The sequence below is a fragment of the Staurois parvus genome, unplaced genomic scaffold (genome assembly GCF_062004578.1).
Source record: "Staurois parvus isolate SC_StPar_1 unplaced genomic scaffold, SC_StPar_1.0 ptg000399l, whole genome shotgun sequence".
Lineage (NCBI taxonomy): Eukaryota > Metazoa > Chordata > Amphibia > Anura > Ranidae > Staurois > Staurois parvus.
In genome coordinates this window covers 453,561-478,253 of record NW_028318195.1, presented here as the reverse complement: position 1 = coordinate 478,253, position 24,693 = coordinate 453,561, and the positions used below count along the sequence as shown (strand labels likewise).

Here is a 24,693-nt window from a genome sequence, read left to right as displayed (position 1 = left end):
CCTGCAGTATTTTTGCATGTTCCCACACATTAGGCAGGCCATTGAAATTAACGAGCTGAAAGAAAAAAAAAGTAAAAAATGCCCCATTCACACAGGTCCTCTGGCCTGTACAGCATGAATGAGTGGGTTGCTTATGTGGCTAGAGCCACCTGTTACACTATGGGGACACAGCAGCTGTATGAACACAGGTTTTAATCTGGCAGGTGTGAAGGCGTGGGGAAGTGGCCCTGAATGCTCATGGGTTCTAATCCCAGTCATGCCTACATCCAAGTGTCTGTACACCTGCACCCATATGCTTGTCAAATTATGACCCGCAGCAATTCCATAGTGTAACATAGGTTGCCTGCAAACGGCCATAGCCACAAAGACAAACCACAGCACCCATGAGCCCCAAAACCTCAATTACACCTCAATTACACACACAGCTTTATTTATGAACTCAGTACAGTTTTATCATTTAGATTTCACAGGAATATGGTTGGGATTATGTCCATTAATAATGTTTTTAGTGTATTTTTACCATAAATATAATTTGGATATTTTCTCTGGCGGTGGGGGGCTGTCAGGTATGCTGTACGGGGCCCCATGATATCTAACAGTGGCCCTGGGTGTATGCTTGTGTCTGTGCCACCTGTATAGTTAGGAAGAACCTTGAACCTCTGCTATGTACCTCAATAGATCTAGGAATTGGACATGTTTTCAACTGAAAATACAACAATTATTAGTAATGTTTCCCCAGCAAATGAGGATCAGCTCCTCGGTGGAGAACAGCGATCTCGCCATGTCTAGATGTGGTCTGGAATTCCACAAAAGAACAATTCACAAAACTAAAAAATAGACTTGCAAATTACCACTAAACTCTCCTAACTACACTCCCATCCACTCTCACTTTCGGGTGTGTGCAAACGTCCTTCCGCAAACGTCATGACGTATTTCCGGTATGACAGCTGCTCTAGCGCCTCCTCCAACAGCCGTCTTGGCGTTTATTTGTGCACCATAGCAATTTTACATGCGGCTCCATTGTGTATATGACATTCGCAAATATATGTTTGCAGTTCTATTGTACAGTTGTGGCCAAAATTATTCAACCCCCACTGAAATTGAGTGTTTTGGCCAGTTTGACATTGCTTTTGATCATTCAGTCATCTTGCTTACATTTACATTAAAGAGGCACTTGTAGGTCAGACAAATATAACATAACAGTTATAATGAAATAACCACAAATGTCTTTTCTGTGCTCACAGCATTATCAGTTTTATTCAACCCCCAAGTGACATTCAATCTTAGTACTTAGTACAGCATCCTTTTACAGTTATAACAGCTTTTAAACGTGAAGCATAGCTTGACACAAGTGTCTTGCAGCGATCTACGGGTATCTTCGCCCATTCTTCATGGGCAAAGGCCTCCAGTTCAGTCACATTCTTAGGCTTGCGCACTGCAACTGCTTTCTTTAAGTCCCACCAGAGGTTCTCAATCGGATTTAAGTCTGGTGACTGCGATGGCCACTCCAAAATGTTCCAGCCTTTCCTCTGCAACCATGCTCTAGTGGACTTGGAGGTATGCTTGGGATCATTGTCCTGTTGAAAGGTCCAACGTCTCCCAAGCCTCAGGTGTGTGACGGACTGCATCACGTTTCCATCCAATATCTCCTGGTACTGAAGAGAATTCATGGTACCTTGCACACGCTGAAGCTTCCCTGTACCTGCAGAAGCAAAACAGCCCCAAAGCATGATTGACCCTCCACCATGCTTCACAGTAGGCAAGGTGTTCTTTTCATCATAGGCCTTGTTCTTCCTCCTCCAAACATAGCGTTGATCCATGGGCCCAAACAGTTCTAATTTTGTTTCATCAGTCCACAGAACACTATCCCACAACTTTTGTGGTTTGTCCACATGGCTTTTGGCATACTGCAGTCGACTCTTCTTATTCTTTGGAGACAGCAAGGGGGTACGCCTGGGAGTTCTGGCACGGAGGCCTTCATTACGCAGTGTGCGTCTTATTGTCTGGGCTGAAACTTCTGTACCCACATCTGACAAATCTTTTCTCAGTTCCTCAGCAGTCACACGGGGACTTCTCTCCACTCTACGCTTCAGGTAGCGCACAGCAGTCGAAGTCAGCATCTTCTTTCTGCCACGACCAGGTAGCGTTTCAACAGTGCCCTTTGCCTTGAATTTGCGAATGATGCTTCCTAAGGTGTCTCTTGGTATGTTTAACATCTTTGCAATCTTCTTATAGCCATTGCCCTTCCTGTGAAGAGAAATCACCTCTTCTCTTGTCTTCCTGGACCATTCTCTTGCCTTCACCATGTTTGTAACCACACCAGTAAATGTCTAGAAGGAGCTGAGTATCACAGTCATTTTAAAGCTGCCTAATTGGTGCTTATTATGCTTGATTGCTGCTCGGTGACATCCACAGGTGTTTTCAATACCTGATGGAAAGCACCTGTATGAACCTCTGTTCTTCAGAGTGGTAGTCTTTAAGGGGTTGAATAATTGTGGCAATGAAGAAACCACATAAGAACCATTTACTACTGTATTACATAAACAATTGATGTCATTTTAGTTGCATTTGGGTAGTTACAACGTCCTTGTAGGATTTGATTCTGAATACAATTCCAAATGTACACTATAGTCCCTAAACCCCTTTACAGCATTGGGGGTTGAATAATTTTGGACACAACTGTAGATTTGGCATTGGTGAATGTATGCTTGCAGCTATACTGTGTGTATATGACATTGGCGAATTGGGGGCCCAATTTATTACAGTTAAGAGGATTGTAGAAAAAGAATAGCTAGCTGCACATTGAACACGACCTATTCATTGGTACAAAACATGGTCTTGTCGTGCCATAGGGGGCTTTTGGTTTGTTATTTTGGACATACTTGCACCATTTAGCCACTGTGCAACATACAACTAGAACATGAAATAATCCCCCGAAAAAATACATAGTACAAATGTTTATTGATCAAATACACATTCCACATTTATTTGGACAGCAACAAAAAGCTACATTCAATATCTTGGTGTGAAAAAAAAAAAAAAAAGCAGGATTGATGTTGCTAAAATAGAACGGTCCTGCTCATAAGAGCTTACAATCTAAAATATTATACTTATAATGAACTGCGCTTTCACAGGTTACAGCAGGAAGCAAATGGTTAATATCACGGGCTTATTCACAAAACAAGCTGCAGATCGAAATATCAATATAAAAATACATACATGCCAAAATATAAACACCTCCCACACACATACATTTCTCACCATGTTTGTCTGAAAACTGCATTTCATTCTAAATAAAGCAAACTTGGAAGAGGAGAGCAATGGACATGTGTTAGGATTACAATGCAAAGATAATAAACACAATCATTGTACAATAACGCACAAACACACCTTAGAAGGAAGAACATGCAAAACATTTACAGCCCACATCAAAATACAGCGTGAGTGTGGCCTGGGGCAATTCACCACAATATCTCTTCCTCCCCAAACCACCACAGACAAGGACATGCAAAAATAATGTGCCTATACCAGGCAAAAATCAGCCAATACTGCATCTCTATATATAAGGTAGGCCACACCCACCACTGTCATTCATTTGGTCAGAGAAAGTGTTTTCACCTGATGAATCCTCTTCCCGCCTGCGTTAACCCATGGTATACAGGCCCCACAAATCAGAGTCAGAAAGAAAGCCACAGTGACGTGTACCTGTGCAGCATACAACAGAACATTGAACAGGAATGTGAAAGGGAACCCTATTGGCAATATTTCTTGGCCCTATGGGCACAATTCACTCCAGATTATCGCATGAGTTAAGGCAGTCACATGACCACATCTCGCATGCAATACTGAAAATGTCAATTCAATTTTGCTAGTATGCGGCATTTCCCATAAATCGGAAAAACACTCAGGAAATCAAACATAAAAAGACCTTACACCGCGGTCACATCAAAGCCGATTTAGAAATTGTGCGACGTACAGTGAAGATGCTGATTTCCTTACGATTTACAAAACATCTGACAACCTCTATGCAAATCGTCATAAAAGTAGTACATGTACTACTTTAGAAATCAGTGTTGGAATCGCACCCATGTGACTGCTCTAATAGCAGACAATAGGGTGCGACTTGGCATACAGTTTGCAAGTCGCATGCCATGCAAATCGCATGCCAAGTTGCATCCAGAGTGCATGATTTCAGGTGCGATTTGGGAATTGAAATTGTACCTGATATCCGATCTAATGTGGATGTGAGTGTCTTAACGTAAGCGATTTGCTGCAATACAATTTTAAAAGTAGTTCTTGTCTAACTTTTTCAGCATTTTGTAGCGATTTCACATATAGACTACAATAGAAATCGCAATGCAAAACACAATTGAAAACGCAATAACTCATTGGTAAATCTACAGAAAACACGGTGAAATTGCCAACAAAAAGCACAATTTTAAATCTAGTGTGAACCAAGCGGGCAATTCAACAAAGGAAATAAATCTTTGAAGGCATGCGGTATCTGCATGCTCAGATAGGGGTCTGTTATGGATTTGGGGGGGGGGGAACTCCATGCCATTATTTTTTTTTTTTTTTTTTAATCCACTTCTTTTGCTCACTCTTCTCATGATTTGACAACCTTTCCCAAAGGATGTGGAGTGCAAACCAGCATTATCCAATCAATCATTAGTCCAGGCCCTTATCTCATTCCATGGTTTCACATTCACATTAGGTGCTACTTTAAAGGTGTTTGAACAGACAAGGCCTCATTCTAATTCACATTCTAGGGATCATTTAAACATAAAGCAAAGATGCTGCCACCAGCACATGTATATTAGGGTAGTCACATGGAGATCATGCAAATTCATTGCTGTGGTTGGGATTCAAACCAACAACCCTAGCGTTGTGAGACAGTAGTGCTAACCACTAATCCACGGAGCTGTTAAACACTAATCCTGCCTATATGTCTGTGTTGTGAATCAATCCTAGGTCCCTGGGCAAGGTCAGTGTAACTAGCCAGATATCTCCAATGTGACACAAATGTTGTGCTATGTTGCCAATTCAGATGTATGTTGGTTCTATGTAGCCCAATACAAAGGATTGCAATACTAGTACAGGCGTACCTCAGTTTACCAACGCCTTGGTTAACGTAATTTTCGGTTTACGAATGAAAATCCATTGAAAATAATGCCTCGGTTTACACAATTGTTAATAATTTTTTTCACAATACAAAGTGTATGTCGCCGCCGATTTTCAAATGCAAATGCCAGCCTTTTTTTTTTCTTCACTATAGTTCACAAGCTTAGAAGTCACTTTCCCCGAAGTTACTAAAAACTTTGTATCTTTTAATAAACTCAAAGTAAACATTGTTTCCTTTAGGGATATAAATTCCAAGAAAACTTTCTCTTTTAGCTGGGGGAAGTGACAGGTGAATTTCTGAGCTATAGTGAAGAAAAAAAAAGGGAAAATTACATTTAAAAACCAGCACCATAGTAAATAAAAAACAGCGTGGGTCCCCTCTCTCATCCAACCCAAGCCCTTCAGGTCTGGTATGGATATTAAGGGGGAACTCCACACCGAAATAAAAAAAAAAAAAAACAGCGTGGGGACCCCCTCAATATCCATACCAGACCCTTATCCAAGCATGCAGCCCGGCAGGTCAGGAAAGGGGGGGGGACGAGCTAGCACCCCCCCCTCCTGAACCATACCAGGCCACATGCGCTCAACATGGGGGGGTGCTTTGGGGCAGGGGGGCTCCCCCCCCAAAGCACCTTGTCCCCATGTCGATGAGGACAAGGGCCTCTTCCCCACAACCCTGGCCGGTGGTTGTGGTGGTCTGCAGGTGGGGGGCTTATCAGAATCTGGAAGCCCCCTTTAACAAGGGGGCCCCCAGATCCCGCCCCCCCCCACGTGAATGAGTCTGCGGTACATGGTCCCGCGACTCATTCACGAAAAAACAAAGTGTGGTGTAATAAAAAACACAGTACAGGATCTTTGACAAGTCCTTTATTAAAACAATGTCCCCCGAAGTAGATCCAACGTCATTCACGGCGGCGGCGACCCAAAAAAAGGAAAAAAAAAAAAGTTCTGCTCCCGTCCGAGGCTTCCAGCCTTGTGAAAAAAAGGCTAGCTGACAGTTCTTATATAGGTATGGGGCGGGGCCAGCCGGGGACGTCATCTGAGTGACCCCGCCCCATGTCACATGCTTGCTGTTCCCGGCTGGCCCCGCCCCATACCTATATAAGAAATGTCAGCTAGCCTTTTTTTTACAAGGTTGGAAGCCTCCGACGTGAGCGTAACTTTTTTTTTTTTTCTTTTTTCGGGTTGCCGCCGTGATTGACATTGGATCTACTTCAGGGGACATTATATTGTATTTCAATGGTTTTTATTAATTTTAAACAGTATAAAACAGAGGCAACAAAACACACCCACGCAGGGGCTATCAATTGCACCAATAAAAAAGGCATAATAGAGCAGACAACGCTCTAATTCCAATAAGGCAAAACGTATGCCCACGCAGGGGCTATCAATGGCACATAGGTTACAATAACATCAGTAAGACTCTGACTATCGCAACTAAAGACAGTTGTCCACTGTCACATCAAAACAAACAGAAAAGGAGAGAAGAAGAGCAGAGAAGAAAGGGAAAAAAAACAAAAAACAAAAAAACCCAAAGAGCAGGGGTCCACGAGCGCCAATACCAAACTCCATTACCTCCCCACACTGGCCGGGGGGAGCGTGGGAAAGGCGTATTGCAACCACGGCTCCCATACTTTCAAAAATTTATGTTGCATATACTCGACATCTGTTCGTTGAGCATCATAGTAGTCATACGATCCCGCACCCCCTGGAAATGTACAAACGGACTCTTCCAGGCCTGAGCAATTGTCCTAGTAGCCGATAAAAACAAATAGGAAGCCAACCGCTGCTGACGAGCCAAGAGGCCCGGTATGGGGCAATGAAGCAAAGCATACCGAGCATCCCGGCGTATGGAGAGATGGAACAAAGTGAAAAGGAGGCCAAACACACGAGACCAAAAACGAACCAACCTCGGGCATGACCACCAGATATGCAGTACATCGCCACGATGGCCACAACCCCGAAAACATCGATCACTACAGGCAGGGTTAGCCTGGGCCAGATGAGCCGGAACCCAGTACCAACGGAACAATACCTTGTAGGCTGCTTCCAGCGTGGTCGTATTAAATGAACATTTAGCTATGAGTGACCAGGCCCTACTCCAGTCCTCCGGATCCACAGCCACTCCCAGGTCGCGTTCCCACTGAACAACATATGAAAGAGAAGTGTGAGACGAGCGTCTGTTCAAAGCTGCGTAAAGAAGGGAGATAAGGCCCGGGGCGCCCCGGGTGCTGCTGGCAAAGCCGTTCAAAGGCAGATTTCTGATATGGGAAAGCAGAAGTGGCTCTCAGCCAAAGTAGCCAGTGCCGCAATTGAAGGTACCGAAAAAATTCCGCTGGGGGAACATCCCGAGACTCCCGAAGGACATTCCAGGCGGGAAAGGACCGAAAAATCAAAAAGTGTTGCACCTGTGAGAAACCATGAGCCACCCACCAAGAAAATGCCCTCGGGCAATCTAGACCCGGTGGGAAAAGAGGGTTGTTAACGATTGGAAGCAAGGGCAAAAAGGGTGACATCAGGCCACTGGAGTAACGTACCGAGTCCCAGACTTGTAGGCCATGGAGCAACATCGGACTCAGCGCCATAGGGCGCAGGGCAGGGGGAAGCCATAGGAGTGTCGACAGTGCAATAGGGACACAATTAGGTAGTTCCAGCAGGACCCAGAGAGGAACATCGGAGGAAGCGTGCAACATAGACAGCGGGGCAATCTGGCTCGCCTGATAATACTTAGCTACATTGGGTACCCCAAGACCACCCTGGAGTCTATGAGCAAAGAGCATATTTCTAGAGACTCTGGGGTGTTTATCGGCCCAGATAAAACGCATAAACTTCGCCTGAAGCAACCAAAGAAAGTGAGGGGGAACCCGCACCGGGAGGGTGCGAAAATAATATAACAATTTCGGCAAGATGGTCATTTTCACTGAATGAACCCGTCCTATCCAAGACAGGTGCGGAAATTGCCAGGAATGCATAAGAGAAGATAAAGAGCTAAGCAAAGGATAATAATTTGCAGCAAAAAGGGAGTCATAGGTGGGGGTCAAGCGAATGCCCAAGTATTCCAGAAAAGAGGAAGCCCACCGGTAAGAAAAGTGGGATTGTAGGCGCAAAACCAAATCTGAAGCCAAAGTAATATTGAGAGCGACGGTTTTATCCAAGTTGATACATAGACCCGAAATCAAGGAGAAGCGCTCAAGAACTCGTTGCAAGTTAGGAAGCGTCATCAGAGGATTAGTAAGGGTCAAGAGGGCATCGTCCGCAAAGAGGCTCAGCTTAAACTCCTGTCCCGCGTATGGAACCCCCGATATATTGCAATCGGTCCGGAGCGCTAAAGCCAGTGGCTCGAGCGCCAGGACAAAGAGCGCTGGGGACAGCGGGCAACCCTGCCTCGTCCCTCGCCCAACAGGAAAGGGATCCGAAAAATACCCAGCGTATTTAACGGAGGCCGAAGGAAAGGAATACAAGGCCTGAATCCAAGAGAGAATAGAATCCCCGAAACCCCAACGAGACAGCACAAACCGCAGATATTCCCAAGATAGAGAATCAAAAGCTTTATATATGTCCAAGGACAGTAGGAATCCTGGGATTTTCCGTTGTTGCAGAAAATGTATAAGATGGACCACCTTACGGACATTATCACCCGCCTGCCTCCCAGGGACGAACCCTACTTGGTCCCGATGGACCAGGCTACACAAATATTTATTGATGCGAAAACTAAGGATCTTGCCCAATATCTTCAGGTCTTCATTAAGAAGAGAAATGGGCCGGAAGGCTTGCGGTTCCTGGACATCGTCGGTCGTCTTAGGAATCATAGAGATATGTGCCCTAAGTGCGTCCGGAGAGGGCAAAGAGCCCTGTCATAACTCATTGAAATAGGCCGCTAAAAAGGGTGCCAATAGGGCTGAGAATTTTTTATAATAGAGACCGGAGAAGCCGTCGGGACCTGGGGCCGCGGTGGACCGTAAAGATTTGATCGCTTGGAGCACTTCCGGTACGGTGACACCAGCGTTGAGGGCCGCCTGTGCTGCCTCGGTTAATCCAGGAAGATGGAGGTCTTGAAAGAATGCCTCTGCCTGGGCCACAGGGAAAGGATCTGGGGCAGCATAGAGGCGCGAAAGGAAGTCCGAAAATCGGGAAACAATCTGCTGGGGATTAGAAGTACAGCCACCTGTGGAAAGTCGAAGTCGAATTGGTTTATGGGGTTTCCCCACAGAATTGAGTTTCCTGGCTAGCATGGGACCGGGCTTATTAGCGCAGGAGTAAAATTTATGTCTGGTCCAACGCAGGGCCCGTTCCGCCTCCGAAGAGGCGAGGAGGTCCAATTCTGTCGCCAGAGCGTCCCGAGAGCGTTTATGGGCCACGGATGGAGATGACTTCCAACGCGCATCCGCAGAGGCCAGGAGAGAATGAAGCTCCAAGAGTCGGCGTCCCGCTCCCGCTTCCGGACCGCAGCCAGCTGTATAACATGACCCCGCATCGTGGCCTTATGAGCTTCCCAAAGGGGCACTGCTGAAGAGACCGATCCAGAATTTTCCGCAAAGTATGTTCGTAAAAAGAATTCTATTTGTTGGCAGGTAGCCTGAGTGGTCAGCAAAGAGTCATTGATGCGCCAATGAAAAGGGCGCCGTTCTGACCCAGAAAGGGCAAGGAGGAGTACCAAGGGATCATGATCTGACCAGGGTGAGGAGGGAATAGTTATCCGCCGGACCGAGGGGAGCTGCTGGACCTGCATGAATATATGATCAATTCTACAAAAACTGTCATGAGGATTGGAATAGAACGTAAAGTCGCTTTCAGTTGGATGAAGTTCCCTCCAGACGTCCGCTAGCCCCGCCGTCCGTAAAAGAGAGCGCATACGTTCCTCTAGCACCAAGTCATGAGAGGGGGTCGCTCCCCGTGCGTAGCGCCTATCCAATGTGGAATCCAAGGTAACATTCGAATCCCCCATAACAAGAAGAAGACCCTTAGAGTGTCGAGAAACAATGGTGCAAAGATGCGAAAAGAATTTATGCTGGAAACGGTTAGGCGCGTAGTAAGAGACAAAGGTAACCTCCTGGTCCCAGAGGGTGCCTTGCAGAAGCAAATACCTGCCCGTGGGGTCCGCTATATGCCTAGAACAGACAAAGGGGAGATTGCGTTTAAAAGCTATCAGAACACCCCGACGCTTCTCAGGAGCCGAGGCCGTGTAAAAGATGGGATAGTGATGTGAAAGATAACGTGGAGCGGAGGACTGAGAAAACCTGGTCTCCTGTAGACATACCACATCAATTTGTTGCGATTTGAGGTGATGAAAAACTTTAGCCCGTTTCTGAGGCGAATTGAAGCCTTGAACATTTTGTGAATGTATTTTCAAAAGGGGCGAGGCCATGGCGGTATCAACGCAACACGCTCAGCAGAAAAAAGCTCAAAGCAGCCAGCAATCTCCGCTCCCAATGGCAATCGGACCATGGCGTCCCGGAACCCTGCAGAAAACAAAAACAAAAAAAAACAGAGAAAAAGAAAAGAACAAAGAAAGAAAAAAGGAAAAAGACACAAAAAGTATACATAACAGTGCAATTGTGTCACACCAATGGTGACGTGCATCCTACACATGAAGGATACAGTTAGGGGTAACTCTACCGCCGGACACATGGCTGCAAATGGAAACATCAAAACAGAAGCCGTCAGAGGGCAAAAAGGTAATAAACATAATATAATGTAGTAAAACTTAATAAAACTAAAAGTCCCAGCAGCAGGGACCTCCGCGATAACCTCCCCATAGAAACCTGGAGAACCATAGGGGCCAATCCCCTTCCACCCAACCAGACCCACCGGGTCAACCTCCCACCCCGGAGCCCGAGGAGCAGTATCAACCCGGAACGCAAACAAACTGGGGGAGTCCCAAGGGCCAAACTCACGGTCCCGTCAGAGAGTTCATCGGTGAGATGATACATGGAAAATCCAGGACGCATCTTCAGTCCGGAGAAGAACAGGAAGGACTTGATCGCGAAGGGGTCTGAGACAGGGCCCTCTTCCTATTGGACGACCGCTCCCAGATGCGGCTCGGAGGAAGCGGCCTCGCCGGGGATCCAGATGAATGAACTGGGCTCCGATCCGCAGCCTCCGGCGAAAGAAGGTGTAAGGATTCCAGGAGAGAGTGAGCCTCCTCTGGTGTAGCCACAGAGTGACTACGGCCCTGGTAGGTGAAGGTGAGGCGGAACGGAAAGCCCCAGGCGTATTTAATACTATGTTTCACCAGGACCGAAGTGAAGGGCTTCAACTGGCGGCGCTTTTGAAGAGTGGTCTGGGAGAGGTCCGCGAAGAGCTGATAGCGATGCCCCTGGAAGCTGAGATCAGGTTTATTTCTGGCCGCCAAGAGGATGGTTTCCTTAGTGCGGTAATAAGTGAACTTGATGATAATGTCTCTCGGGGGCCCATCCGGTCTTCTGGGGCCCAATGCACGATGTATACGATCAAAGTCAAGACGGTCAATGGGAATGGCGGACATCAGCTCCTGGAACAGAGCAGTAGCAGTGGAGGTAAGATCCGTAACCGTTTCCGGGATACCCCTTAACCGCAAATTGCCACGGCGGGAACGATTTTCAAAATCCTCAAGCCGTAGCAGCGCGTCCGCCAATTCTTTCTTGAGGTCGCATAAATCCTGCTCGTGATTTTCAAGGACCGTAGCCGCAGCATCCATTTTATCTTCAAGGTCGTTCGTCCGACTGCCCAACTCCCGAATTTCCCGTGAGAGACGGTCGGCCAGCTTGGAGGTAGCGGAGGACAATTCTGATTGTAACATAAATTGGAAGCGGCGCAGGAGCTCAGCATCCCGCAGAGATGGCATGGGAGACTGCTGGGATGGCTCCAATGGCATGGGAGACTGCTGGGACGGGTCCTCCACACTGCCATGATCCGACCCACCTGCAGATGGTGATGGCATGGGACCCAAAATTGCGGCTGGGGCTCCATTTAAGGTCTCCGGCGGGAGCCGCGAATCCGCGGCCGGGGTCCTGGAAGTGTTCGGCGGCCGGCCCAAAATCGAGGCCCCGGTTTCAGCCGCGATCTCCGGCGGGTAGGCCGCAAACTTCTGAACGGCCCCCCGGGAGCTGGAGGCACGGGCGGCCGGCGTTTTTTTGCCCATCAGGGCACCAGGGAGACAGGGGCCAGTGAGGAAACAGGGGGACCCCCCCTGGAGGGCGAAAATCGGCCGAAGCACAGATTTAGAAGGCAGCCATCCTGGCTGCTGCTCACGAGCGCCCCCCAAATTTTTTATCCAGGGGACATTATTTTAATAAAGGACTTGTCAAAGACCCTGTACTGTGTTTTTTTTACACTACACTTTGGTTTTTTTGTGAATGAGTCGCAGGACCATGTACCGCAGACTCCTTCACGTAGGGGGGGGGCGGGATCTGGGGGCCCCACCCGCAGACCCCCACAACCACCGACCAGGGTTGTGGGGAAGAGGCCCTTGTCCTCATCGACATGGGGACAAGGTGCTTTGGGGGGGGAGCCCCCCTGACCCAAAGCACCCCCCCATGTTGAGGGCATGTGGCCTGGTATGGTTCAGGAGAGGGGGCGCTCGCTCGTCCCCCCCCCTTTCCTGACCTGCCGGGCTGCATGCTCGGATAAGGGTCTGGTATGGATATTGAGGGGGTCCCCACGCTGTTTTTTTTTTTAAATTTCGGCGTGGAGTTCCCCTTAATATCCATACCAGACCTGAAGGGCTTGGTATGGATGAGAGGGGGGACCCACGCTGTTTTTTTTTCTTTTTTTTATTGCGGACCTTTATTTTTACATTCAGCTGTCAAAATAAATATTATCTAGACCTTTGAAATAAGTAAAATCATTACAGAAATAATTATAAAGGATAAGAAACAAAAATAGAATCACTAGAACTAAGGAAATCAAATTAGAATACATAAAGATATGCTTAGTGCTGTTTATTAAACACAGTAGACGCGACTGAGTGCCGGCTGTCAGAGGAATCCACACTGAGATTTACTATTGATCAGTGGCTAAAAAGCAAGCGCCTGCAGAGGACGTCTAAAATGTGTTCTGCACATGCTCAGTTATATCGACCAAAGACACTGCACGGGCGTCTAGATTTTTACTGTGTCGATTTCCTTTAAAAAAACAATTTTTAACACATTCTTAATTTTTTTTGAAATGGCAGATATTGTTTAAAGTGAAGTCCTGATATTTGGCAAAGCAAATTTCTAAGTGAACATGTCTCTGCAGTGATTTTTCATGGTGTTAGACGTGCTTCTTAGCAAGTCTGCTTTGTGAGTCTGATTCCGGGCGTGTGTATTGTTAGTAAATTTGATTGGGCGTCTACTTATGGGCGCTGCTCAATAGTAAATCTCATTGCGGGGTAAAAGTAGACGGTCGCTTATAAAAATTGGATGTTCGCCCACGAATATGCGCCCACGCCCAATAGTAAATCAGGGCCAATATGTCTCTCAGCAGATAGCTTAGGGTGTCTACTTTCCGAAAAGGGTCATTTGGGGGTGTTTGTACTATCCTGATATTTTAGCACCTCAAGAAATGTGATAAGCAGTCAGAAAGTAAAAGCTGTGTAAATTCCATTATCTATACCATAGTTTGTAGATGCTATAGCTTTCACACAAAGCAATCAATATACACTTATTTGGATTTTTTAACCAAAAACATGTAGCAGAATAAATTTTGGCCTTAATTTATGATGACATTTTAGGGATTTTTTATATTTTTTATGACCAAAATGAGAAAATATAGTTTCCTTTCTTTTTAATAGCGCAAAAAATAAAATTCACACAGGTGATCAAATACCACCAAAAGAAATCTCTATTTGTGTGAAAAAAAGGACATAAATTTAATTTATGTCTCATATTGCATGACCGCGCAACTGTCCATTAAACGAGTACAGCGCTGTATAGCAAAAAAATGGCATAAATTGCAGTATCTATACCATAGTTTGTAGATGCTATAACTTTCACACAAAGCAATCAATATACACTTATTAGGATTTTTTTGCCAAAAACATGTAGCAGAATACATTTTGGCCTAAATTTATAACTACCGTATTTGCCGGTGTATAAGACGACTTTTTACCCCTTAAAAATCTTCTCAAAAGTCGGGGGTCGTCTTATACGCCGGTATACGGCATACTGACACTTTTTAGGGGGGCGGCGCGGTGCCGCCGCCCCCCCCCCTTCCCCTAACGGAAGGGACACTAAGTACAGGGGTGGGCAGGGGGTATTTCTTACCTGGTTCTGGTCCCACGACGATCCGGTCCAGGAAGCGCGGCTGCGCCTTCAGTTCGGCCACTGGATGTTCGCGCGGCTGCTCGGCTCCGCCTCCTCACCAGCGATTGGCCGCCAGAACTGTAGCTCAGGAAAGGCACACAGGCGTCCAATCACCGGCGAGGGGGTGGAGCCGAGCGGCCCCGCGAAAATCGAGTGCAGGACCAGCAGGTAAGTGGTCAGTGTAGAGGTGCTGCTGCAACCACATATGCTGGCTGCAGCAGCACCATACGAGAACAGAGTCAGCAAGTGTCAGTGGGAAGAATAGTGCCCCATCATTGGTGTCACTGATACCAATGATGGGGCACTATTCCTCCCACTGATACCTATGATGGGGCACTATTCCTCCCCCCCACTGACACCAACGATGGGGCACTATTCCTCCCCCCACTGACATCAACGATGGGGCACTATTCCCCCCCCCCCACTGACACCAACGATGGGGCACTATTCCACCCCCCACTGACACCAATGATGGGGCACTATTCCACCCCCACTGACACCAATGATGGGGCACTATTCCACCCCCCACTGACACCAATGATGGGGCACTATTCCACCCCCCACTGACACCAATGTTGGGACACTATTCCTCCCACTGACACCAATGATGGGGCACCATTCCCCCCACTGATACTAATGATGGGACACTATTCCTCCCACTGACACCAATGATGGGGCACTATTCCTCCCACTGATACCAATGATGGGACACTATTCCTGCCACTGATACCAATGATGGGGCACTATTCCTGCCACTGATACCAATGATGGGGCACTATTCCCCCCACTGATACCAATGATGGGGCACTATTCCTCCCACTGGTGTTCATTGGAAGAGGGGTAGTCTTATACGGCGAGTATAGCCCAAACACTACATTTTAGCAGGAAAAGTAGGGGGGTCGTCTTATACGCCCAGTCGTCTTATACGCCGGCAAATACGGTAACTGAGTTTACTATATATTTTTTATAACTGAAAGTAAAAAATATTGTTTTCCTTCAAAAGTTTTGGTCTTTTTTTGTTTATAGCGCGAAAAATAAAAAGCGCACAGGTGATCAAATACTACCAAAAGAAAGCTCTATTTGTGTGAAAAAAAGGACGTAAATTTCTTTTGGGTACAGCATTGCATGATCGGGCAGTTATCAGTTGAATTAGTGCAGCGCTGAGTAGCAAAAAGAGGCTTAGTCATTAAGAGGGGTAAATCCTCTGGAGGGCAAGTGGTTAATAGGAGTGGGGTAGAAGTAAATGAAATACAATGTGAAAATTTAATATATTATTTTACATTTGCTTTAAAACTTGTTGTTAGGTCCACATTCCATGTATTATAAAAACAAAAGGACATGTCATGAAAAATTCCAAACTTTCCACTAATGAAAACTATGAAAAAATTACTGTAACACATCAGATACATAAAAATATTTGCAGTAATGTGTTTTGCTGCTGTTTTGTAGGGTCCAGATGACAGTTTAGACTTCAATTTAAAGTCCATGTACAACCATCATGAAGGCCTTTTGAAGAACCGCAATGAAACACTATTTCAGGTGGAAACATTCACAGACAACCATGGGTGAGTCAAAAATTATAACTAAGAAGATCTGTACAGAGAAACTTTCAATATTTGTTACCTGTGTAAAAGTTTCTGTTCCAATAATTTTTACTGGTTTTATCAAAAGAAGATTTACAGAAAATATGTATGTATGAATGAAAGTTACGGACCTTAGACTGTACACCCCTTGAGGGTTAGGGACTGATGTGAATGTACAATATATACAGTGTGTGTAAAGCACTGTGTAAATTGACGGCGCTATATATATGCACCTGTAATAAAGAAAGAAAGAAAAAAAAGGTACAAACAATTATAACATCCACTTTTTGCTTAACTGTGGTCAATTAAAAAAGGTTACAAATAGGTTGCAAGAAACAACAATATTGTTTATTTTAGCAAATGACAACTTAGGAAAATCAAATACTCTACTGTTGCAATCTTCCAAAAGAGGGATTATTATCAAAACAAGTAACATAATATAATCAACTACGGCCTGTATGGCCCTGTGGATTCCCACCAACCCTCCCTCCATGGTAGGGGGAGGAAAATATCTCAGGGACATTAGTTACCTGATTTTTCAATGAGTATAAAAAGAAAAAGAGAAGAAGGTAAAAGGATGGGGAGGGAGGAAGTAGGCATTAGGAGAGGGGGAGGAAAAGAAGAAAAGTAGAAGTGAAGGTGTGCACCCTTCATTCACTATGTATGAATTCCACCATCCCTGTCAAGGGGGACTGGAGAGATATTGTATCCAGGGATCCCAAGTTTTCTTGAAGTAGGCCATCCTATTGTGGAGAATTGACCATTATCCACGTCATTTTAACCTTTAGAAGTTCAAAGGGGACCGTAGGGGATTTCCATGACCGGGCAATGGAGATTCTGGTAGCTGTAAATATGAAGGTAATCAGGTGTCTTATATATCCCGGTATTCCCTCCACCGGTCTCCCCAAGAGGGCCTCCTGTGCGGTCTTAATGAAATTCACCTGGGTAAGAGAATATATAAAATTATATGTGTGGATCCAAAACTGCTTTACTTTCTGACAGGTCCACCACTTATGGAGGACTGTTCCCTCCCGTCTGCAGCTGCAGAAGCATCTGGGGGAAGCTCCCTGGACTATGGACGTCAGACAGGCTGATACTACATACCACTGTAGAAAGACTTTATAATTTGCCTCGATCAATGACGTAATGACATATAATTTAGAATTAAATTGCACCAGTTTTTCCCATTCTGCTGTGTCCATTGTCTCCCCTTGGTCCCGCTCCCATCTTTCCATATAGGGTAGTTTAGTGGGATCCTCATACAATAAAGTATATATCTTGGAAATATGTCCAGTATGTTTATCTAAAGTTTTACATAAATACTCCATAGGGGTTGAAGAAGTCAAGTCACTAGTACACTTAAGGGTATTTAATAGGTGTGCTAGTTGAGAGTACCGAAATAACCCTGGTGGGGAGGTGGTACTTCTCCTGTAGTACTTCCTTCTGCGATTGGTCCGCTATGGTCGCAGAGGACTGTGTGGCGAAGAAAACCTTTATTGGTCCACTACTGAACAGTGGAGGGACTGAGACCCAGAGGGAACACTGGGTTTCCCAATATGGGAGATAGGGAAGTGTGGGGGATATGAATCCATGTGTTTTCACTAGACTGTCCCATAGGCCAAGGGAGAAAGATAGCGTAGAGCATAGAATTCCAGGTCTGTCCCTGGCTTTCATCCACATCATGTGGCTAATTGGAGTAGATAGTAGATGGGATGATTCTAGTTGCATCCACAAAGGGTTTGTATGTTGGGAGTAGAAACAAATCAATGGGGCCAGTTGTGTCACGTAAAAGTATTTAAGCAAATCTGGAACTCCCAACCCCCCTTTAATTTCAGGGTAAAAGTGTACATCGGTTCACTCTGGGTCTCTTGTCTCCCCAATTAAATTTTAATAGCTTCTGTTGAAAAAGATGTAAGTCTGACCTATTAATTGTGACCAGTAGAGTGCAGGCAAGATACATAATTCTAGGCAGAATATTAATTTTCACTGAGTACAGCCTACCGAACCACAAGGGGAGATGTAGGTTCCATTTGGATAGGTTGTCCTGTAACTTTTTATATAGGGGAGGGTACTTTTTGCTGTATAAAGTGTCAATGGAAGGTTAATGAGATTCCCAGAGGGAAGTGTATCCACTTGCCATTTAAAAGGGAAACTTTGCTGTAGGGAATGAGTCGTGCTGTCATCCAAGCTAGGGATTTAGTATGATTGACTATCAGGCCTGAAATTGCTGTAAATTATGATAGGTCACTGTACAGACTGGGTATTGAGATGATTGGAGATGTTAGGTGCATTAAAAGGTCATCGACTATCATGTGCCTGGTGACAGAGGCCAATGGAGAGAGGGCTTCCCTTTTGGTTAAGTTCCAGACTCCCCTGAAGGTGGGACAGCAGGAGTCAGGCCCAGAGTAGCACAGGTCGCCTGTGGGAGTGCTTGTTTTGGTGGTCCACCCAGGAGCACTGCTGATGCGCTGAGATGGAGTCTGCAGGCAGGGGGCGCCTGTGTGAGGTATGCAGGTCTTCCAGAGAACAGAGGATCAGAGGATAACCAGTTTGAGCCAAGGTCGGATGCCAGGTGGGGATCAGAGCAGATGTAGTCAAAAGGGATAGCCGAGGTCATACACAGAGAGCAGGAGAGGAGATCCGTTAGACAAGCCGGGGTCAGGTCGGGGTTACACAGAGCAAGCCGAGGTCTAAGAGCAAGCCGAGTCGTTAACAGGAAATCACAAGTCAGGATAGCAAGGGAACAAAGGTACTAGGGAGCCAGAGATCAACCAGCACCTGAAAGTAGTGCAGGGCTTCCTTATAAAGGCCGTTTGGTGCCAAATTTGAGCCGATGTGAACTTCTGCGGCCATGCAAGGTACTGGCAGGGGTGTCAGGTCTCCTAACACCTCTGCCTAGGACAGAGCCCTGATAGTGCCCCCCCTAAAGGGCAGCCTCCGGATGCCTACTTGGGTCGTCTTGTCTGGGTATTTGGAATAGAACTCTTGGAGAAGTCTGGGGGCATGTACGTTGTCCTTTGGTTTCCAAGAGCTTTCTTCAGGTGGATACCCCTTCCATTTAACCAGGAATTGGATTTGTCTTCCCCATTTTCTGCAGTCCAGGATTGATTCTACCTTGTATTCTGCCTCCTCCCCAACTGTTATTGGTGATGGAGGTGGTTCCATTCTTCCTGGAAATGGGTCATGAACAGCTGGCTTGAGCAGGGAGACATGGAAGACTGGATGAATCCTGTATCATTCGGGAAGGGATAGTTCGTATGCTACTGGGTTGATTTCTCGTTTGATTTGGAAGGGACCAATGTATCTTGGACCCAATTTTCGTGATGGGTAAGGAAGTTGTAAGTTGGCTGTTGACAACCAAACCTTGTCTCCGACCTTTAGAACAGGTTTTCCCCTTCGTTTCTTGTCATAGTACTTTTTATAGTCTGTTTGCGATCGTTGTATGGACTCTTGGAGAGCTCGATAGTTGTCCTGTATCCTGATAAGTCTGTCCTGTACTGCGGGTACTGACGCTTATGGTATGGTATCCGCAAGGCAGGAAGGGTGGAATCCATAATTAGCCCAGAATGGCGACTGATTCATAGCAGAATGGATAAAATTGTTGTAGGCAAATTCTGCCAATGGGAGTAGGGACGTCCAGTCATCCTGGAAAACGGTGGAGAAACATTGTAGATATTGTTCTAAAGTTTGGTTCGTCCACTCTGTTTGGCCAATACTTTGAGGGTGGTAAGCAGATGATAGGCAGAGTTCCACTTTCAGGGTTTTGCACAGGGCTCTCCAGAACCTGGAGGCAAATTGCACCCCTCGGTCAGAAACAATATTGCTGGGTAATCCATGTAGCCTCACAATCTCCTTGTTAAAGGCATGTGCTGTCTCAGGCGCAGACGGGGTACCTATCATTGGCAGGAAGTGGGCCATTTTGGATAGCCAATCTATCACTATTAGGATGGTAGTAAACCGCTCAGAGGGTGGAAAGTCCACAATGAAGTCCATTGCAATCATTTCCCAGGAGCGATTAGGAATGGGCAGGGGTCTCAGTAGCCCCAATGCCTTGGTTTTGTCTCCCTTGCTGTGTAGGCACACTGTGCAGGATTTTACGTAGGCTTTGCAGTCCTGACTTAAGTTGGGCCACCAAAAGGACCGTTGGATTAGTTCCATAGTTTTATGGGCCCGAAGTGTCCAGCAAGTTGATGGTCGTGGAATGTCCTGAAAACCTGGGATCTTACCTCCTGGGGTACAAAGATCTTATCCTGGTGCCACAGAAAGCCATTCTGCCTCCTTAACGAGTCTGGTTCGGGTTCAGTGTAGCATGCCGAGGCCTGTTCAATCGATGATCTTAGACTGGGTTGGATTAGCAAAAAATTTGGGGCAGACAGGGGGCGAAGGTTCAATTGAATCTGGGAACATACGGGATAGAGCGTCTGTCTTCCCATTCTTGGTTCCTGGGCGGTAGAGTATATGGAAATTTCATCTGGAGAAGTAGAAGACCCATCTAGCTTGCTGGGGTCTAAGGCGTTTGGCGGATCCTAAATATGGAAAAATTGAAAATCCCCAAAATAAGTAAGAATAAGGGAATAGAAATTGGTTTAAAGAAGTTATCCAAAAGGAACAACATAGTTATACGGCCCGCCGACAAAGGAGGGGGGATAGTTGTACTATCAAAAGAATATTATATGAAAGAACTAGGACAATTAGAGGACATAGAAACATACCAGAAACTCCCTAGAGATCCCATACACAAATATAAGAAAAAACTTAAAAAATTAGTATTAAAAGGCAGTATTAAAAGGAAAAATATACTCAACAAAAAGGAGGCCATGTTTTTAGTGCCAGACTGTTGTAAGATTCCAGTAATATATACAGTACCTAAAATACATAAAAATAACCTACATCCACCAGGAAGACCGATTGTGAACGGGATCCAGTCAGTAACCGCCTGTTTGGGAAAATATATACCGTATTTGCCGGCGTATAAGACGACTGGGCGTATAAGACGACCCCCCTACTTTTCCTGCTAAAATTTAGTGTTTGAGCTATACTCGCCGTATAAGACTACCCCTCTTCCAATGCACACCAGTGGCAGGAATAGTGCCCCATCATTGGTATCAGTGGCAGGAATAGTGCCCCATCATTGGTATCAGTGGCAGGAATAGTGCCCCATCATTGGTATCAGTGGCAGGAATAGTGCCCCATCATTGGCATTAGTGGCAGGAATAGTGCCCCATCATTAGTATCAGTGGGGGGAATAGTGCCCCATCATTGGTATCAGTGGCAGGAATAGTGCCCCATCATTAGTATCAGTGGGGGGAATAGTGCCCCATCATTGGTATCAGTGGGGGGAATAGTGCCCCATCATTGGTGTCAGTGGGAGGAATGGTGTCCCATCATTGGTGTCAGTGGGGGGTGGAATAGTGCCCCATCATTGGTGTCAGTGGGGGGGGGGGAATAGTGCCCCATCGTTGATGTCAGTGGGGGGGAGGAATAGTGCCCCATCGTTGGTGTCAGTGGGGGGGAGGAATAGTGCCCCATCGTTGGTGTCAGTGGGGGGGAGGAATAGTGCCCCATCGTTGGTGTCAGTGGGGGGGAGGAATAGTGCCCCATCGTTGGTGTCAGTGGAAGGAATAGTGCCCCATCGTTGGTGTCAGTGGGAGGAATAGTGCCCCATCATTGGTATCAGTGGGAGGAATAGTGCTCCATCGTTGGTATCAGTGACACCAATGATGGGGCACTATTCCTCCCACTGACACTTGCTGACCCTGTTCTCGTATGGTGCTGCTGCAGCCAGCATATGTGGTTGCAGCAGCACCTCTACACTGACCACTTACCTGCTGGTCCTACACTCGATTTTCGCGGGGCCGCTCGGCTCCACCCCCTCGCCGGTGATTGGACGCCTGTGTGCCTTTCCTGAGCTACAGTTCTGGCGGCCAATCACTGGTGAGGAGGCGGAGCCGAGCAGCCGCACGAACATCCAGTGGCCGAACTGAAGGCGCAGCCGCGCTTCCTGGACCGGATCGTCGTGGGACCGGAACCAGGTAAGAAACAGCCGCTGCCCACCCCTGTACTTAGTGTCCCTTCCATTGGAGGAAGGGGGGGGCGGCGGCGGCAACGCGCCGCCCCCCTAAAAAGTGTCAGTATGCCGTATACCGGCGTATAAGACGACCCCCGACTTTTGAGAAGATTTTTAAGGGGTAAAAAGTCGTCTTATACGCCGGCAAATACGGTAGATTAATTTCTTCAACCCTTAGTGAAAATTACCAGATCTTACCTCAGAGATACGAAACATCTGATACAATTTATAGACGAGTTAAAGTTTGAATCTACTTCCATATTTTTAGCCAACGTGGATGTATCCTCCCTGTATACTATTATAGGACATTAAGATGCCATAGAGGCTATTAATTGGGGCCTTAGAGAATTGAGTGACTTATCATGGACACAAAGGAAATATATCACGGAATGTCTTGATTTTTTTTTTACACCAGAATTACTTCTTGCACAAAGATCAATTCTTTTGCCAAATTAAAGGGGTAGCTATAGGGGCACGTTTTGCCCCCATTGTTGCCAATTTATTTATGTCTTTCTGGGAGAAAGAAGTTATTTATGAACATCCACCTAAAGTTCTGAAAATGTATAATAGATGATGTAATTATTATTTGGGAGGGGAAGGAGACAGATTTGCTTGTCTTTTTGAATAGTCCTAATAATAACAACAGGAACATTAAGTTCTCTTGGGAACATAGCAATATACAAATTATTTTTTTGGATTTAACACTAATAAGGAAATAAGAAGAAATAATAACTAAAACCTTCTTTAAAGGGGTAGACAGAAATGGGTTTATACCAATAGACAGTTGTCACTACCCCCCTTGGCTATTGAACATTCCCAAAGGACAATGTGTCCAGTACAGGATAAGATACAGGATAAGATACAGGAGGATAAATGGAAGGATGAATTACCCATCATCTTAGATTTCAACGCGCATTACAAAAAAGTTGAAAATATTTTTAAAAACATTGGCCTGTCCTTAAAGCAGACAAAGTGCTAAAAGATCTATTACCAGCTTATCTCAAATTTATACAGTCAGGTCCATAAATATTGGGACATCGACATAATTCTAACATTTTTGGCTCTATACACCACCACAATGGATTTTAAATGAAACGAACAAGATGTGCTTTAACTGCAGACTGCCAGCTTTAATTTGACATCCAAATCAGGTGAACGGTAGGAATTACAACAGTTTGCATATGTGCCTCCCACTTGTTAAGGGACCAAAAGTAATGGGACAGAATAATAATCATAAATCAAACTTTCACTTTTTAATACTTGGTTGCAAATCCTTTGCAGTCAATTACAGCCTGAAGTCTGGAAAGTATAGACATCACCAGACGCTGGGCTTCATCCCTGGTGATGCTCTGCCAGGCCTGTACTGCAACCGTCTTCAGTTCCTGCTTGTTCTTGGGGCATTTTCCCTTCAGTTTTGTCTTCAGCAAGTGAAATGCATGCTCAATCAGATTCAGGTCAGGTGATTGACTTGGCCATTGCATAACATTCCACTTCTTTCCCTTAAAAAACTCTTTGGTTGCTTTTGCAGTATGCTTTGGGTCATTGTCCATCTGCACTGTGAAGCGGCGTCCAATGAGTTCTGAAGCATTTGGCTGAATATGAGCAGATAATATTGCCCGAAACACTTCAGAATTCATCCTGCTGCTTTTGTCAGCAGTCACATCATCAATAAATACAAGAGAACCAGTTCCATTGGCAGCCATACATGCCCACACCATGACACTACCACCACCATGCTTCACTGATGAGGTGGTATGCTTAGGATCATGAGCAGTTCCTTTCCTTCTCCATACTCTTCTCTTCCCATCACTCTGGTACAAGTTGATCTTGGTCTCATCTGTCCATAGGATGTTGTTCCAGAACTGTGAAGGCTTTTATAGATGTCGTTTGGCAAACTCTAATCTGGCCTTCCTGTTTTTGAGGCTCACCAATGGTTTACATCTTGTGGTGAACCCTCTGTATTCACTCTGTGGAAGTCTTCTCTTGATTGTTGACTTTGACACACATACACCTACCTCCTGGAGAGTGTTCTTCATCTAGCCAACTGTTGTGACGGGTGTTTTCTTCACCAGGGAAAGAATTATTCGGTCATCCACCACAGTTGTTTTCCGTGGTCTTCCGGGTCTTTTGGTGTTGCTGAGCTCACCGGTGCATTCCTTCTTTTTAAGAATGTTCCAAACAGTTGTTTTGGCCACGCCTAATGTTTTTGCTATCTCTTTGATGGGTTTGTTTTGTTTTTTTCAGCCTAATGATGGCTTGCTTCACTGATAGTGACAGCTCTTTGGATCTCATCTTGAGAGTTGACAGCAACAGATTCCAAATGCAAATAGCACACTTGAAATGAACTCTGGACCTTTTATCTGCTCATTGTAGTTGGGATAATGAGGGAATAACACACACCTGGCCATGGAACAGCTGAGAAGCCAATTGTCCCCATTACTTTTAGTCCCTTAACAAGTGGTAGGCACATATGCAAACTGTTGTAATTTCTACACCGTTCACCTTATTTGGATGTAAATACCCTCAAATTAAAGCTGACAGTCTGCAGTTAAAGCACATCTTGTTCGTTTCATTTCAAATCAATTGTGGTGGTGTATAGAGCCAAAAATGTTAGAATTGTGTCGATGTCCCAATATTTATGGACCTGACTGTATATAGA

At 45.7% G+C, this 24,693-nt stretch overlaps 1 protein-coding gene across 1 annotated transcript in view; it reads left to right on the top strand.

The window, feature by feature from the left end:
* Nucleotides 1-24,693, top strand: part of CFAP276 (cilia and flagella associated protein 276) — a 283,349-nt gene that overhangs the window by 118,346 nt on the left and 140,310 nt on the right. The window contains exon 3 of the mRNA XM_089686470.1: nucleotides 15,834-15,949. Within this exon, the coding sequence (XP_089542596.1) occupies nucleotides 15,834-15,949 (116 nt within the window). The remainder of the gene's footprint in view (nucleotides 1-15,833; nucleotides 15,950-24,693) is intronic.